The following is a 16,447-nucleotide window of genomic DNA, read 5'->3' as shown; positions in this document are numbered from 1 at the left end:
TTTATAATGTTATCATAATCGCATAACTCAAATTATGAGTTTTATGAATTAATTTGGTTAAGTCGAGATTTTTTTATTCTATTTTGTAATTGGATTTTTTTAATTTTATTTTTTTTATTTAAGTTGTTTGGGAATTAAGTTTAATTAATTTTTTTTAATTTTATTTTTTAACATTGGATTAATTAAGAATTTAATTGAATAAATTATTTAATTTATTTTTTATTAGAATATTATGATCTCATGATCCGAATATAAAATTAATATATTAACTTGAATTAATCTGAGTTGATTTAATATTTTATTATTTTAATATTAAAAAAAATATTATCTTAAAATTATTTTTAATTAAACTATATTTTTGTTATTATATATATTGTTATTGAACTTGCCAAATTATTACATAAGATGACTCTCTAAATAGGTTTTTTTAATCCTTTTGAATAATATGTTAATAATATTTAAATAATTTTTTAAAATTTTAAAAAAAAAATATTCAACAGCATAGCACGTATAAATGATTAAGCTCCGTTGCTAAATAACACTGCAACCGAGTAGCAACCGATTCCGTTCGGTTGGTAAAGTTTAGAACTGTATACCCCTTGTCACGTGCGGATCGATATGCCCTTCTCCTTTCCTTCTCTCCTGCGTGTTTTTCTCCCAAACTAGCTAATTTCAGAACTGCTCTCTCAACCTGGTCAGCAAGCCTTTAATGCCGGTGTTTTGCATCCTTCGGCAGGCCACTCAAGCTCCAGGCAGCCTATTTCCAGCCGCCCTTTGTCGCGGGGTGATGATGTTAACCCTGCTCATCTTTCTTTCTACTCGTTGAGACATTAAGTTGTTGATTAAGAGAGACCGGTAATGTGTTGCGCAGCATGTGTTGAGAGAAGATATATGATAGTGTTGCAGATTTTTTTAGTTGAATTGGGATGAACAAGAGTTACCAAGGCAGTAGTTGGTTTCTGTTTCGCTACAGAAAAGACAGTTATAATAGAAAAGTATATAAGAACATGTATAGAAATTGTTTTTTAAGTGAAAAGCGATTTAAAAAACTTCTTTCTTGATCAATCTACTTAGGAGGATTTAGTCACTCTGATGACAAGAACCTGGCTGCTGCATTTGAATGGAGTTCCGAGCTTTCATCAGAACTTTCGGTTTCTTTCTTCCAATTCGAATTTGTGCTTTTGGTTTTGAAATTGAGAAATTCAGATTATTCTCATTGCTGCCGGATTTTCGAGGTAATTATAAATCAAGGGTAGATGTAGGATTATGTGAAGACTCCCTTTATTTTTGTAGTTGATAGTGTTGTAAATTCAAAATCTACGGAGGCGTGGATGATGATGATGGATTATGGTGTTGAGAAGTGGAGACAAAGACAACCTGGAAAGTGGTGCTAGGCTGGAAAGGTGGAGGTGAGCTAGGAATGGGGATGGTTGTTCCCCCATTTCCACCATAAATAGAGGCATTAACAAGAGAAAAAATAAGCAGCACAATGTAGTGCATTAGAGCAAGCAGTAGCTGTAGCAGCAGAGAGAGAGATGTGAGACCATTACAGAGAGTGGGAGTTAAGTTGAGGTGTTGCTCCTCCTCCATTGTCGTAGATTGTAGTTTTTGTTCTCTATATAATGAAATTGGCTGCTCGGCCTGGACATAGAAGATTGCTGAACCACATAAAATTGTTGTGTTCTTGGCATCAATCACATTGTTGAGGGAAATTGGACTAAACTGCCTGTCTTTGATTCCAAAATCAGATGCTGGTATTCATCCATTGGATGTTGAAGTGATAGATTTCTTAGAGAATGGGAACCATGTCTATCCATCCTGCTATTCCTTTTCAGCTGCAATATGATCTCTGTACTATATTTAAATCAGTAGATGGGTTATTGTTTTTATGCTGATCATTCATTGTTTCAAATAACATACAAGTAATTGACATGTTAGTTGATGGATTTGAAAGTTGTTCAGTTCTTGGAAACCAAGGACAAATACAGAAAAAAACAGAAACGTATTTGATTAAAGAGATGGAAATGGAACATAAAGTAAATGTCTTTTTCATAGTTTTTGAGTAAATTTCTATATTTTCAAAACAGGAAGTATATGCCATATCTATCTCTATCATCTCTGTCTTTTTTTGTCCCAATACAGTAAACAAGATACCCAAAAGCTTTATCGTGATGAGGCTTATCCTCTGCAGTTGTCCTATAAAAATTGTTTTGTACAAATTGCATTGCTTGTGGATGCAGCCAACTTACTTTCATCACTAGTTAAAAAGACTCCATTCATGGAGGCAATGCTTACATTTGAATGTTTCGATTGAATTAGATTTATGGGTAAAATTCTATTCAGTTGCCAGAGGGAAATCATAATTTCTGGTTTGTATCTCAACAATAAGAAGAAATGCAAATAACATGGCCAACAACAGACAACCTACTTCTGAACTCAATGAAATCACGAACACTGCATGCTCTCTACTTCCTAACATATGAAAATCAACTAAGTTGTGTCCTCACGATCCACCATTTACACCCTCACTAGATATTTCCTTACCGCAACACACATTCTCTCGATCGAACCAAGTTCCTCGAGATGGAGAAGAAAGGATCACAAAGAGATGGGACTTTGTTGCAGCATCCACTTCTCCTAGTTCTTGCTCTAGCTATAAGTTTTGTTATAATGGATCCGTTTAGAATGGGACCTTTAGGAGACCATGATTTCAAGCCTTTTAAGCATGACCTTGCCCCTTACAAGCAAGTCATGGAAAACTGGCCTAGAGACAATAGAAGTCGATTAGGGTCCGGAAATTTGGAGTTTGTCGATGAAGTTTTCGGCCCTGAATCGTTGGAGTTCGACAGCCTGGGGCGAGGCCCTTACGCTGGTTTGGCCGATGGACGCGTTGTGAGATGGATGGGACAGGATGTTGGATGGGAAACCTTTGCACTTGTTACCACAAACTGGTGAGTTCTATTAATGACTTGATGAAAACAGAGAGAATATGTATTCATCTACTCTGAAATTAACCCACTTCATATCTCAACAAATCAAGAGGATCATCAAGTTCATGTAGATGATTTATAACTTGGATATACGAAAATTCTCCGCATTTTTAATTGGAGTATATACCAAGTAATTAGCTTGTGTTGAGGGAAAACTTTCTCTAATCAAGTTATTAATTAAGATCAATAAGCTAGTGAGTCAGATCAAAGAAATCTGGAACATGAATTTGTTCTCTCTTTTAATATCTCCTTACTGGTATATACTAACTATTCTTCGAATTGGCTTTGAAAGGTCAGAGAAACTTTGTGCTAGAGGAGTTGACTCAACCACATCTAAGCAATGGAAGCATGAGAAACTGTGTGGTCGCCCACTGGGTCTAAGGCTCCACAAAGAGAGTGGAAATTTGTACATTGCTGATGCTTATTATGGCCTTCTGGTAGTCGGACCTGAAGGAGGGCTTGCTACTCCTTTGGCAACTCATTTGGGAGGGGACCCAATACTCTTTGCAAATGACCTTGACATACACAAGAATGGATCCATCTTCTTTACTGACACCAGCAAAAGATACGACAGAGTGTAAGAGCTGTTCTTACAAGATTTGGCTATTTCTGTACAATTTTGGAGCTGTTGATAGGAATTTGTTTTGCAGGGACCATTTCTTCATATTGTTGGAAGGAGAATCCACTGGTAGGCTTCTCAGATATGACCCTCCTACCAAAACAACTCATGTAGTATTGGATGGCCTAGCATTTCCAAATGGAGTGCAGCTATCTAGGGACCAAACTTTCATTGTCTTCACCGAGACTACCAATTGCAGGTAATGTGCATACATCCTTGTAATTCAACAAAAAAATTTCAATATCCTGACATAAATATTGAGATGTTGTATGATCCAATTCGTTCGTTTCGGCGAATGACTAAAAGAAACCAAATTAGTACTCCATTCAAAGATTGCACCATGAACATCATGGACAATAGTGCATGATGAGTAGGTTATGACAAGTTTGGTCATTTTGTTTAACATGTATGGCAATGCCACAGGCTAATGAAATACTGGCTGGAAGGACCGAAGACCGGGAGGGTGGAACTTGTCGCAAACCTGCCTGGTTTTCCAGACAACGTAAGACTTAATGATAGAGGCCAATTCTGGGTTGCAATAGATTGCTGCAGGACAGCAGCACAGGAGGTTCTTACTCAGAATCCATGGATGAAGAGTGTTTATTTCCGGTTACCAATCCAAATGAGGTACTTAGCCAGGATGATGGGCATGAAGATGTACACAGTTGTATCCCTCTTCAATGAGAATGGAGAGATCTTGGAAGTTCTTGAGGATCCAAAGGGTGAAGTAATGAAGCTAGTGAGTGAAGTCAGGGAAGTAGAAGGGAAGCTGTGGATTGGAACTGTGGCTCATAACCACATTGCTACCCTCCCATATCCTTAGCACCAACAGCACAAATCCTGATAGTTATTTTGTTCATCTGTGCTGTGCTGCATGTTCCCTTTGATTTGGACTCTCCTTTATTTAGCAATGGTTTAACAAATTGCAGACTCCTCTGTCACTTTCCTAGCTCTGTACCCCCTTATTGTTTTTTTTTTTTTTTTCCTTTTAGATTATTCATCCCTTTGTGAACAAGATGTTTTGTCAAATTGTTCGACGAAAAAACCTGGGAAAAAGCCCGAGTTATTGAGTCACTGGTCTATAATTTTTATTAAAATTATAGTTTTTTTTTTTCTTGGATGTAGATATTGATTTGTTCACATTTTTTTATCGAAAAATTGACTCGAAATAATACAAATGAAAATTGATTTTTAACTACAACTTCAGACCACAGGTTATTTCTTCTCCTCTCAAGATAACTAATTATCTACATAAATAGAAAATAACTACTGGGGATCGGGTAAAATTTTTAACTGAGCATAAAAAAATATTTAGATATTATTAATATTTTATTTTCTAATGAAGAAAAAATCTAAACCGTGTAGGGGTTAAATTTATGGATTCAAAAATAATTCGAATGATTTGTAAAAATATAATTTGACTAAAAAAAATTTCAAGATGACATCTTTTTTAATATTAAAATAACAACATATTGGATTGACTCAGGTCAACCCAAGTTAACATGTTAAATTCATGACCTGAGTTATGAGATTATAATAACCCCATAAAAAACAAATCAAAACAAATTATAAAACTTAATTCTTAATCACTCCAATATTAAAGGATGAAATTGAAAAAAATCAAATAAAAAAAGACCTAAAAATGCAACTCGAATTAACTTGTTAAACCTGTGACTTGAGTCATAAAACCAAGACTACCCCATAGAAATTAAATCAAAACAAATTACGAATTTCAATCCTCAATTCTCAATCAGTCTAATGTTGAAGGATGACATTAAAAAGAAATCAATTTAAAAAAAACATAAAAAACAACTTGAGTCAATTCACTAAACTTATAACCCGGGTCATGATACCAAGATAATTTCATAGAAAAAAATAAAAAAAAATAACTTGATTTAACCCGGGATAACCTGTCAAATCCGCTACGCTGGTCATGAGACCGAGATAACCTCATAGAGAATAAATCAAAAAAATTATGAACCTCAATTCTCAATCAACTATGTCGGACCCAATATTGAATGATAAAATTTATAAAAATTTTAATTAAAAAATAACATAAAAAATGAGCCAAGTCAATAGAGGTTAATTTGTTAAACACTATTTCCTAGTCATAAGGCTGAAATAACCTGATAAAAAACAAATCAAAACAAATAATAAAGCTCAATTTCTAATCAAATGCAATATTAAATGATGAAGAAGAAAAAAAATCAATTAAAAAAAAGAAAAAACTTAATTAACTAGGTTAACCTGTCAAACCCGGAACTTGAGTCATGAGATGAGGACAACCAAATCCAATGTTGAAGGATCCATGATCCGAATTGTAAGACTATGATAACCTTATAGAAAAAAATTAAAGAAACAACCCGATTTAATTGAGATAAAAATACCAAAACTTGTAGCCTTAATTATGAGAACAAGATATCCTCATAGAAGCAAATAAAATAGATTATGAAGCTCAATTCTTAATCAACCCAATATTAAATTATAAAATTAGAAGAAAAAAAATTCAATTAAAAAAAACATAAAAAATAACTCGAGTTAATCCATTAAGCATTATTCTCATGTCATAAGACCGAGATAACCTAATAAAAAGTAAACAAAACAAATCATGAAGTCTAATTCTCAAATAGCCCAATATTAAAGAATGAAATTAAAAAAAAAGTTAATTAAAAAAAAAAACTTGAATTAACCAAGTTAACTCATCAAACTCATAATCCTTGTCATGAAAATGAGACCACTCAATAAAAAAAATTAATATTATAGTATATAAAATAATTGATTGAAGAAAAAAATATAAAGAACCTTTTCAATTAATAACATTTTGTGAGGAGAGGTTATGAAAAACCCTTTCCTAATTAGTTTTTTTTTAATTTTAATTTTAATTTTAATTAATTAATATCTTACAAAAATTATCTCCAACATGTCTAATTTCATCGAATGGATGAATCTAATTCATAAAATCTTTAGATAAAGACCAGGTAATTCACTTATGCTGTAAATTGAATTAAAAAAAATTTAATGTAAAAATAATATATTAGTATTGCTAATATTTTTTCTAATAAAAAATAAATTGTGTAAAAATTTATTCAATATGACTCGATTGCCTTAACAAGTCTAAAAGAAACCTAAATAACAAAAAAAAAAACATAATTTAACTTAATATAATTATCTAAGATGAGATTGTTTTAATAAAAATAAAGACAATAACATATTGTATCGATTTGGATCAACTCGAGTTAACTTGTTAATCCATATACTAAGTCATGAGATTATGATAACTATATAGAAAATAAATTATAAAATTTAATCTCCAATAAATATAATGTTGAAAGATGAAACTGTAAAAAAAAATCAATTAAAAAAAAAATCTTAGTCAACTCGAGTTAACATATCAAATCTATAATCAATAATAAAATTAGGAATAACCCAATAGAAAGCAAATCAAAATAAACTATGAAATTCAATTCTTAATTAACTCAGTGTTGAAAAATAAAATTGAAAAAAAATATATATTAAAAAAACATAAAAATAATTCAAGTTAACCGAGATTAATTCGTTGAACCCATGACCCTAATCATGGGATAGATATAACATCATAGACAAAAGACCAAAATAAATCATGAAATCTAATTTTTTATTAATTTAATATTAAAAAAAATAAAAAAAAATAATTAGAAAAGAAAAAAATTAACTCCTTAAATTTATAGTTTGAATTAAGATTTTAGAACAACCTTATAAAATATTAAAAAAATTATACACCGTATTATTAATTTAATATTAAATAATAAAATTAAAATTTATAAATATATATTAAAAAAATAAAAAATAAAATAAAAAAATTATTCAAGCGTATAGTATGATGTGAGGATATTATAATAAAAAAAAAAATCCTCCTTAAGTTCACCATTTGTCATAATGGGTCACATCCGACATGGAAAGATGAACATGGGACGTCAGCTCATCATCCTTAACCGAACAAGCTGTGCATTAAAAAAGATTCAAACTTAGCTTCTCAATCACCACATTCTATCCATCAATCAATCAATAAATTATGCAGAGACTCATTTCACTTCGTTCAAAGTCCAATTCTCTTAAATCTTTGTTCAATCCATTGAAATCACCTCAAAAACACTCAATTTCTGCAGATTGGTCTTCTTGTTTCCATCAAAGCTGGAATCTTATAGCCTCAAAAGGATGCTTCAGCCGGGTTTTTTCATATGGGCTTTGGCCAAGTTGTGCTAAAATGAGGAATTTTGATAAAAATCAAGGTTTTGTTAGGAGGTTTAGTAGTGAAGCTCAAAGGGAGTCTATAGAGTATGATGTTGTGATTGTTGGTGCTGGACCGGCTGGATTATCAGCTGCAATAAGATTGAAGCAGTTGTGTAGTGAAAAGGGTGTGGATTTATCGGTTTGTGTTGTTGAGAAAGGCCCGGAAGTAGGTATTTGTCTAAATTGCCGGTAGCATTTTTGGCTTTCGAGATTGTATTAGTGTTAATAGAGCTTTTGAAATGAGTTTATTTAATTCTTTTTCTTTGATTTTATTTATTTTTATGGCTCTTTTTTTTTTTTGGTTATTCAATGTGGTTGTAGGTGCTCATATCTTATCCGGCAATGTGTTTGAGCCCCGAGCACTGGATGAACTTCTACCGCATTGGAAAGAGGAAGAGGTAATTTTTCATTGATTGTCTATGGCATTCGTTGCAATTCTTGCCATTTTTTTGAAGGTTAATGTGATATAAGATATGTAATCAAGAATACATACATGAATAATACAGTTAACGATGGGAATATAGAATGAAGCCTCATCCTGCTAATGTTTCTTACCGGTTCTTCATTGATTAAATGTAGTTGATTTGTGTTTCAAGTTGGATGAAGGATTCAATTAGCAATAAACTTTCATTGAATATGTAATATTTCTAGCAGACTTTATTTTGGTTCCAGATATATTTATGATTCCTTTTTATTTTCTTAAAAAATTTGCTTGGTGTATAAAGGCAGTAATTGTGTAGTAAAGCTTTTAGCTGTTGCTAAAAAAGTACACTGAAGTAGAATCAATGCATTGCAAAATGTATCACCACCACATACCTCTTTTGATTCTTGTATGCATTCTTTGCCAATCTGGGTTTGCAGGCACCAATCAATGTCCCTGTATCTTCTGACAAGTTTTGGTTTCTTACAAAGGATCGTGCCTTTTCTCTTCCATGTCCTTTTGATAACAAGGGGAACTATGTTATAAGGTAATTAATGTGATGTCCTCCTGTTTTGCCTGGAATATTTGTGTGATGATGCAAATCTGATTTTATACGATTCTGAATGGTTTCAAATCCTGTTTCTTTAAGATTTTGTCTTTGTTTCCTTCGCATCATGAATGAATTCTTGAGAATTTATGCAATTTACCTTAGAACAGTTTTACAAATAGTCAAACTGAGCACTTGATAATCTTTTATGTATATGAAGTTTCTCTGTTGGGCAGGGCCTTATACTGTTCATGCCATTGTCATAAGTTTTTTTTTTTTTTTCTGACTTTCTGAACAATTTTATTAAAGTTTGATTATCAGTCTATGGTGGAGTCATTGCAGCCTAATTGACACACTGCATGTGATTGTGACACCAGAAAGGAGGTTGTAATTCTGTGGAGTAACCACTTCTTGACTTGAAATTGAAATTGATTCTGTTTGCATTGTTGGTTCACTTCTTTGGAAAGGCAGCTGGTCATGTAATAGAGTCTTACTGGCTTGCGAGAACTTTTAGGTCATCTTAACACTTTGCATCTTAAGATATCTGACTAAACTGTCTCTTCCTTTGTCAATATTTTACAACAATTAGTACTTGCTCTGCAACTCTTCTTTTTTTACTCTGTCAGTTCATTGTCATTGTGGGTCCTCTGATGCAGTTTAAGTCAATTAGTGCGTTGGATGGGGATAAAAGCTGAAGAATTTGGAGTTGAGATATATCCTGGCTTTGCAGCAAGTGAGGTGCAGTTAGTTTGGCTCTCGTATTTTTCTCAACAATTATATCACTGCAGGAATGTATTTACAAGTTATGCAATTTTACCAGATCTTATATGATGCAAATGATAGTGTTGTTGGCATTGGAACTAACGATATGGGAATTGCCAAAGATGGTTCTAAGAAGGATACTTTTCAACGTGGTGTAGAGCTGAAAGGTCCGACACCCTCTGTTATCTAAAATCCTTGAAATTTTTCCAGATCTAAGGTGGTTTTTCAGAGTACTATTTCCAGTGTTTAGTTTCAGTTAACAACGAAGAATTGAACGAAAATTGTACTTTCTTACCTCTTCTCTCTAGGATTACCATATGGAATTTAATAATGCATCCTATGAGTATTTCTATTCCAATCTGGACACATGACTTTACCCTTTTGGGTTTTCTTTTCAATAAGGCCACAGACCACTCTTAGCTTCCAGCAAAATAAGATGTCTATGCTGCCTTTCCCTCTTAAACAGCCATGAAATGAGAGCCAACGTATCATTTTCCTCAATGCCCTTAGATACACCTCGGATGGCCATTTAATCATGCCCATTTGTTACACGTATATCAGACTTCAATCTAGTATGTTTTTTTTCTGAGAATGACTAGTATTAAGTTTTGTGTGGTTTAATTAATGGTTATAAGGGTGACATGAATATGCAGGTCGCGTAACGCTTCTAGCTGAAGGTTGTAGAGGATCTTTATCAGAGGTTTGTAGGAATAAGTATTTAGCTGTAGTAGACACCATTAAACTTCTGAGCTAACCTGCTGATAATTATGCTAAGGCTGATCTCATATTTGTTCTAACAGAAACTAATTAAAAAATACAAATTGAGAGAGAAGGGGCATGCTCAACATCAGACTTATGCTTTAGGAATTAAAGAGGTAACCTATCTTCAAGCAAATTTTATGTTCTACTGCCTTTTTTAACTTTTCAGATCTCTATTTGTCCTTTCCCTTTGACGCAACAATGTCAATTTTCCTTGTGTTTACACTAGGAATTGTAGCGAAGCACTCACACTAGTTGTATAGCCACTAAGGTTAGATATATTAATGAAATTATAGTTGTTGCAATTGTCCTTGTTTTCATGCTTAGTTCATAGTATCCTTCAAATATGTTTTGATTGTTATTGATGGATTTTCTGAAGGAAATTTTCTTGGTTTAATGGCATACATGAAGTCTAATCAAACCGTTTTCACTCATCTAATTTTTCTAGATCTGTTATTTGATTGGTTCGATCAGGTTTGGGAAATTGATGAGAGCAAGCATAAACCTGGTGCTGTTCTTCACACGATAGGATGGCCTTTGGATCAGAAAACATATGGGGGGTCATTTTTGTACCATATGAAAGATAGGCAGGTAACGTGTTTTAATCAAACTCTAAAAACAAGACGAGTGTTTTGAGTGTTGTGTTTCTTGCCAGATTTTTATTTCATTCTTTGTCCTGTAAATGTAATTGCTGTTCAAGTTTTAAAATCATTTGACAATACTGTTCTTTCAACAATTTCTCACTTTGGAGCTATTTATCACCTTCTTTCAACAGTTTCTCACCTTGGAGCTATTTATCACCATTTATTTTGATAACTAAAGCTCGTAATTATATTTACCTTGATTGATCAAACAGGTTTCAATCGGTTTGGTGGTTGCTTTGAATTATCACAATCCTTACTTGAACCCTTACGAGGAATTTCAGGTGAACCATATTTACAGGTCTTTTGTCAAGCTTTGCATTCAATATCTCCCATTTTATTTGTAGGGCATGTGCACATGGATCTAGGTTATCATATCATTTAATGCTTCTCCGGGTTGCTTGTGTTATAAAATAGTCAAAAAATGTTGTCTTATATTTCTAGCTCTTAACTTGCTCATCCATGGAGCACCAGTTCTTGGAATCTTACTCAATTTCCACTTATTGGATTTTGTTCTTAGAAATTTAAGCATCATCCTGCCATCAGACCCCTTCTGGAAGGGGGAACTGTGATCCAATATGGGGCTCGCACTTTAAATGAAGGTGGTATTCAGGTGAGTCAGTAATCTGTAATTTATAGGTGGCTTGCAATTTGCAATTAGTAAATGCAATTTTTGTGTGCCAAAAACAATGATTTACAAATCTCTTGAAAGTTGTACATGTTTGACACTTAAATTTGGAAGGATGCAATTCCAAAAGTTCACATAAACCATTGATCAAACTGTTCATGGATATATGAGGCATAACATCTTCTGTTCATATTAAATGCTATACAATAAGAATATGATACAAGTTAGATTTCAGTCCATTCCATATCCAGTTTTCTCGGGAGGAGCAATTATTGGATGTTCAGCTGGTTTCTTAAATGTACCAAAAATAAAGGGAACACACACTGCAATGAAATCAGGTACCAATCACATTAATCATACAGTTTGGCTTATCTTCGCCTAACTTTCCTATTGAAGTATGTTCTGATTAGGGCATGTTAATCAATTTAATGAACCATGTGATGATGCAAAGTTTGAATTAAATACTGTTAGAACACTTTAGACTGGAAAGTTACTTCAAAGGTTACAGTAAATAGATGATCTTTCTAGAGTATGTCCATTTGTGGTTGTACTATGAATCTAGTTTACCAACTTTCAGAATATTACCATCCATCTTTTAGGTAACAGTGAGTGTCTAATTTATTTTTCTTGCTTGCTTCATATAGGAATGCTAGCAGCAGAAGCAGCATTTGGTTCTCTTAGGGAAGGCACAAGCTTGAAATCATATTGGGAAACTTTAAGGAGTTCTTGGATATGGGATGAACTCCACCAAGCTCGAAACTATCGACCCGTATGTGCACCAATTCAATCCCTTCTTTTCTTTACAAACATTGTTCTGTTTGTTCCCCTACAAATAGGTCCGTCTACTATTGTGAGCTCTGTACTTAACTTATATGACTCTTTTAATAGATGAAGGAACCTCAACTGAGCATACATATGTTACCTAAATTATTTATTTCATAGATTACTATAGCATGAAATAACATAGACTCGTGCAGACAGTATATAACAGTTTTTTTAATTGTTATCGGCTTGGTAGTCAAACACTAGTGAAACCACTGTATGTTCAGTCTGCTTAAGGCTGTATTTATACAGTGCACGATGATTAATATGGTCCCTTAATTGTGCAAAAACTATTGGTAATATGGAGTTTGATTGAGTGAATAAGAAAGGGTGTTTGTTTAAGTTGCATATATATTGAACTCTTTCATTCTGAAAAATGATTTTATCGCTGCAGGCTTTTGAATATGGGGTTATTCCTGGAATGGCTATTAGTGCATTAGAACGGTAAGATTTCACCTCACTGGTTTTGTACTTTAATCATTTATCTCTTGACTGGTTGACCTTTGAAAATTTCTAATTATGTAATAATTTTTTCTTTGCAATCTCGTTTAGCTGAATTTTTCTGCCTGGCAGCTACATACTAAAAGGAAGGTCCCCATTCACGCTGAAACATGGGAAACCTGATCACGAGTCAACAAATGTAAGGAGACACTTCTTAGGAAACAGTTTGTTCTATCACACATGGTATTTTAATTTCTTCAGTAATCGAACACTGCAAAGATGGGGAATATAGTTTGACCATCCTCAGTTTGTTGCTTCAGCATTATCACTTTTGCTTTAATGATGTGCTCAATAAATGTCTACGGAGTAACTCTCCCAGTTCTATCTGTCAAAAATAGTGAAGAGCAAGTGGACTCTGAGTGAAGAGGAAGTTAACTCTTTTCTTTCTTTTATTATTAGTGTAACTAACACTATAAGTTCTTAGTATAGACTAAAGTCAGAGATGGAACAGTTGAATGCTGGCTGATGAACCCTCATATTTTTCAGGCTGCACGGTTACACTCTCCAATTGAATATCCAAAGCCTGATGGAGTTTTTTCTTTTGATGTGCCAACCTCCCTCCACAGGTTTGTAAATATACAATTTGATGATTCTGTTCAGTTATCATTCAACTTTTGTTGGGTGGATAGCCTTTTCATTTTCTAGGATGGTTACCATGGGGATGCTATTATTGTTGACTTTTCATGGAGGATGTGTTTTTTGTAGCATTTCTAAATTAATTACAAGAACTTGTGGTGAAATGTTTATTTTAGGATGCTATGAAAATAATACATAGGGGAAGGGTCTCTGCTTCTTTTGACTAGAAGGAATAACATATTGTAATAATGTTCCCATTTCTATGGGCTCCGTTGATGTGGAACCTAAGCACATTTTTCTCCTTTTCTTTTTCCTTCTAGGTACCTTTCCTTGTCTTTCCTCATTGACACACTTCTCCATGTCTGAATTAAGAAAAACTTGAATAGCCAGCATTACTCGAATGTCACTCAGCACTTGCCCAAGGCCCTGACCTCCTTTTAAATAGCCAACCTTCCTCTTCTTCTGCTCCTTTTCACTTTGTGCGCTGATAGATAGAAAATGAGACATGCTGGAATTACTAGCATAATATGTCAGACTAATCAACAGTTTTCATAAACAAGAGTGGAAAACTTAGTGGCATCTGCTTTAGAAGCAGTGTTTTTCTGCACTGTTTACAAAGATAAGAAATAAGATTCTGGCATGTATACGAGTAGTTCTGATCATTGTTACTGATGAAGAGGTTCGGTTATTCAAAGTCTTCAGAAAATTGTTAGGTTTGGCAGACTGTAGACTGTAATAGTAGAGTGGGACTGTTATTACTGACATCAGGTAGGTAAGGGGTGTGAGTTCTAAAAGACCATCATCTTGTCAACATAATCATGACAAGCGCTATTATAAGATTAAGTTACTGAAGAGTTTAGAGATTTATATTTGGACAGAGATTTTAACCCTTGATAGAATAGATTGGCAATGCTAGATCCATGTGGTCTATACGACGCGTATTTGAGAAAAATATTCAATTATTGGTGAGGATCTTGCAAGTCAAGTGTTTTTTTTGTTACCTGTTCAATAGTAGAACTTTGAGTCTTAATTTTTCCATGCCAGAAAGGGGGCAGCAATTATATAACAATCTTTGTTTTTTTGCTTGTTTAGGAGCAACACTAATCATGACCACGATCAGCCTGCTCACCTTCGTTTGAAGGACCCCAAGATTCCTGAGACTCTGAATTTGCCAGAATATGCTGGACCAGAGTCACGATATTGTCCTGCTCGTGTATATGAGTAATACACATTCTTGATATGCCCTGCACTTTAGGTTTCCTTTTTCAAATGGATTGTATATGTTATAATTCCTTTCACCTTTCTTTGAAATACAGGTACATCTCCGATGAGAACAGTCAGCTGAAGTTACAGATCAATGCCCAGAATTGCCTGCATTGCAAGGTATTGTTTAGACCATTTTCTAGCTTCTTCTTTTTTTTCCTTTTTCAGTCTGTTTTGAGGGTTCCATTTTCTAGCTCTTAGAAATTACCTCCAGCCTCCGGAACCATCATAAATTATAAATATGAAATGATAACTCTCATTATAAGCTGAAGTGATGAATTTTCTTTTTTCTTTAAGCATTGAAGAGGTAACTTCAACCAAAAAAGGATCAATGTTATGCTTGTCAAATGCCTAATTTGATCATTCAACTTCCTTCGTTTCTTCATTAACTTTGCTTGGATATTATTTTCAGGCATGTGATATCAAAGACCCAAAGCAAAACATTGAATGGACAGTGCCAGAAGGGGGAGGTGGCCCAGGCTACTCAGTCATGTAGATTTACTTTGTGACCTTCATTGAAAAGGGACATTTCATGTATAAGTTTTCAGAAACAAAGCAACCCTAAAATAAAGAGTATTTTCCTGTAAATACCTCACAGGAAACAAGCAAAGCTTGAATCTCTTGATGCTGATATATTTATTTGATAGCTTGCATAGTTGACACAGAAAATGGAAGATCCCTTGCTGATTGATTGATTGATTTAGCTATAAATACAGTATCAAATAATCAAGAATGAATAACATTTTCGATTCTGACTTGAATCCTTAAGTAAGCTATAAAAAACTTTTTCACTGTGATTTGAAGCCATGCTATTTAGGCCAATTCTCTATGTTGCGCATTTGCAAAATTTTGTCTGAGCACTGATAAGAAAAGATTGTCAATACAATCGAAGGGAGTTGCCATGCAAACTAGCATGAAAGATTTATATTATTTATTTCTGTTTTTTGATGGATTGGGAATATAGTTGTCAGAAAAAAGTCAAGCAACTGTGTTTATTAAAATGATATTTTTTTCTTGGTGTGTACTGGATCCCTTAATTAATCATGTTTTATCAGATGAATATCTTATCTAATTTAATTAATAATTACACTTAGGTTATGCTTTGAGTCCCATATGTTTTAAGTCAACTTGTAGGGTCAAATTTAATAAGTATGATTAGGAGAAGAGCTTAATCTCTTGTTTAAAGTCTTACCAAGCTATTGTCATCCCAATTCTCAAATAAATTCATTCCTAAGGTCTTTATTCCAGAGCAAGTAAAGAAACTAATCAAGACTTGAGTCTAATTTCTTTTCAAGCCAGGAAACCAACAACACATGATAATATATATATATATATATATATATATAGTTTGTAAATCATTTTCAATTCCCTATCTATATATTCACCAAAATAATCATCAACCAAAAGAAATAAACCACGAAGGAACGATGAAGGTGATATAGAAAGCTGGGCCAGTATTAATTTATTAGGGTAACACTCCCTCTAGACAACTTCATGAGCTAGTTGCAGTCCCTATCCACTTCTGCCAACAATAATTAGGCAACCTGCAGTCCCTATCCACTTCTGCCAACAATAATTAGGCAACCTAACAACATCTCCTCTTACATATTAAACTTAACCTCCGACAACAAAACATTTTCTTACATTAC

The 16,447-nt window shown here is 33.5% G+C and overlaps 2 protein-coding genes across 2 annotated transcripts; both read left to right on the top strand.

The window, feature by feature from the left end:
- The first annotated feature begins 2,181 nt into the window (after nucleotides 1-2,181).
- Nucleotides 2,182-4,532, top strand: LOC18106894 (protein STRICTOSIDINE SYNTHASE-LIKE 13). Its single transcript, XM_006372785.3, has 4 exons — nucleotides 2,182-2,951; nucleotides 3,283-3,567; nucleotides 3,641-3,808; nucleotides 4,033-4,532. Exons 1-4 carry the CDS (start codon nucleotides 2,584-2,586, stop codon nucleotides 4,430-4,432), a joined length of 1,221 nt encoding a protein of 406 aa, XP_006372847.1. The 5' UTR covers nucleotides 2,182-2,583; the 3' UTR covers nucleotides 4,433-4,532.
- Nucleotides 4,533-7,522: 2,990 nt separating this feature from the next.
- LOC18106893 (electron transfer flavoprotein-ubiquinone oxidoreductase, mitochondrial) lies at nucleotides 7,523-15,487 on the top strand. Its single transcript, XM_006372784.3, has 18 exons — nucleotides 7,523-8,048; nucleotides 8,200-8,276; nucleotides 8,740-8,846; nucleotides 9,503-9,584; nucleotides 9,667-9,775; nucleotides 10,262-10,308; nucleotides 10,409-10,483; nucleotides 10,842-10,958; nucleotides 11,224-11,292; nucleotides 11,529-11,621; nucleotides 11,872-11,974; nucleotides 12,281-12,405; nucleotides 12,853-12,902; nucleotides 13,032-13,098; nucleotides 13,446-13,525; nucleotides 14,628-14,756; nucleotides 14,852-14,918; nucleotides 15,211-15,487. The coding sequence occupies exons 1-18, from the start codon at nucleotides 7,661-7,663 to the stop codon at nucleotides 15,292-15,294; spliced, it is 1,869 nt and encodes a 622-aa protein (XP_006372846.3). The 5' UTR covers nucleotides 7,523-7,660; the 3' UTR covers nucleotides 15,295-15,487.
- The last annotated feature ends 960 nt before the right edge of the window (nucleotides 15,488-16,447 follow it).

Source organism: Populus trichocarpa, chromosome 17 (assembly GCF_000002775.5).
Source record: "Populus trichocarpa isolate Nisqually-1 chromosome 17, P.trichocarpa_v4.1, whole genome shotgun sequence".
Taxonomy (NCBI): Eukaryota; Viridiplantae; Streptophyta; class Magnoliopsida; order Malpighiales; family Salicaceae; genus Populus; species Populus trichocarpa.
This window is presented reverse-complemented; position numbering and strand designations above follow the sequence as displayed.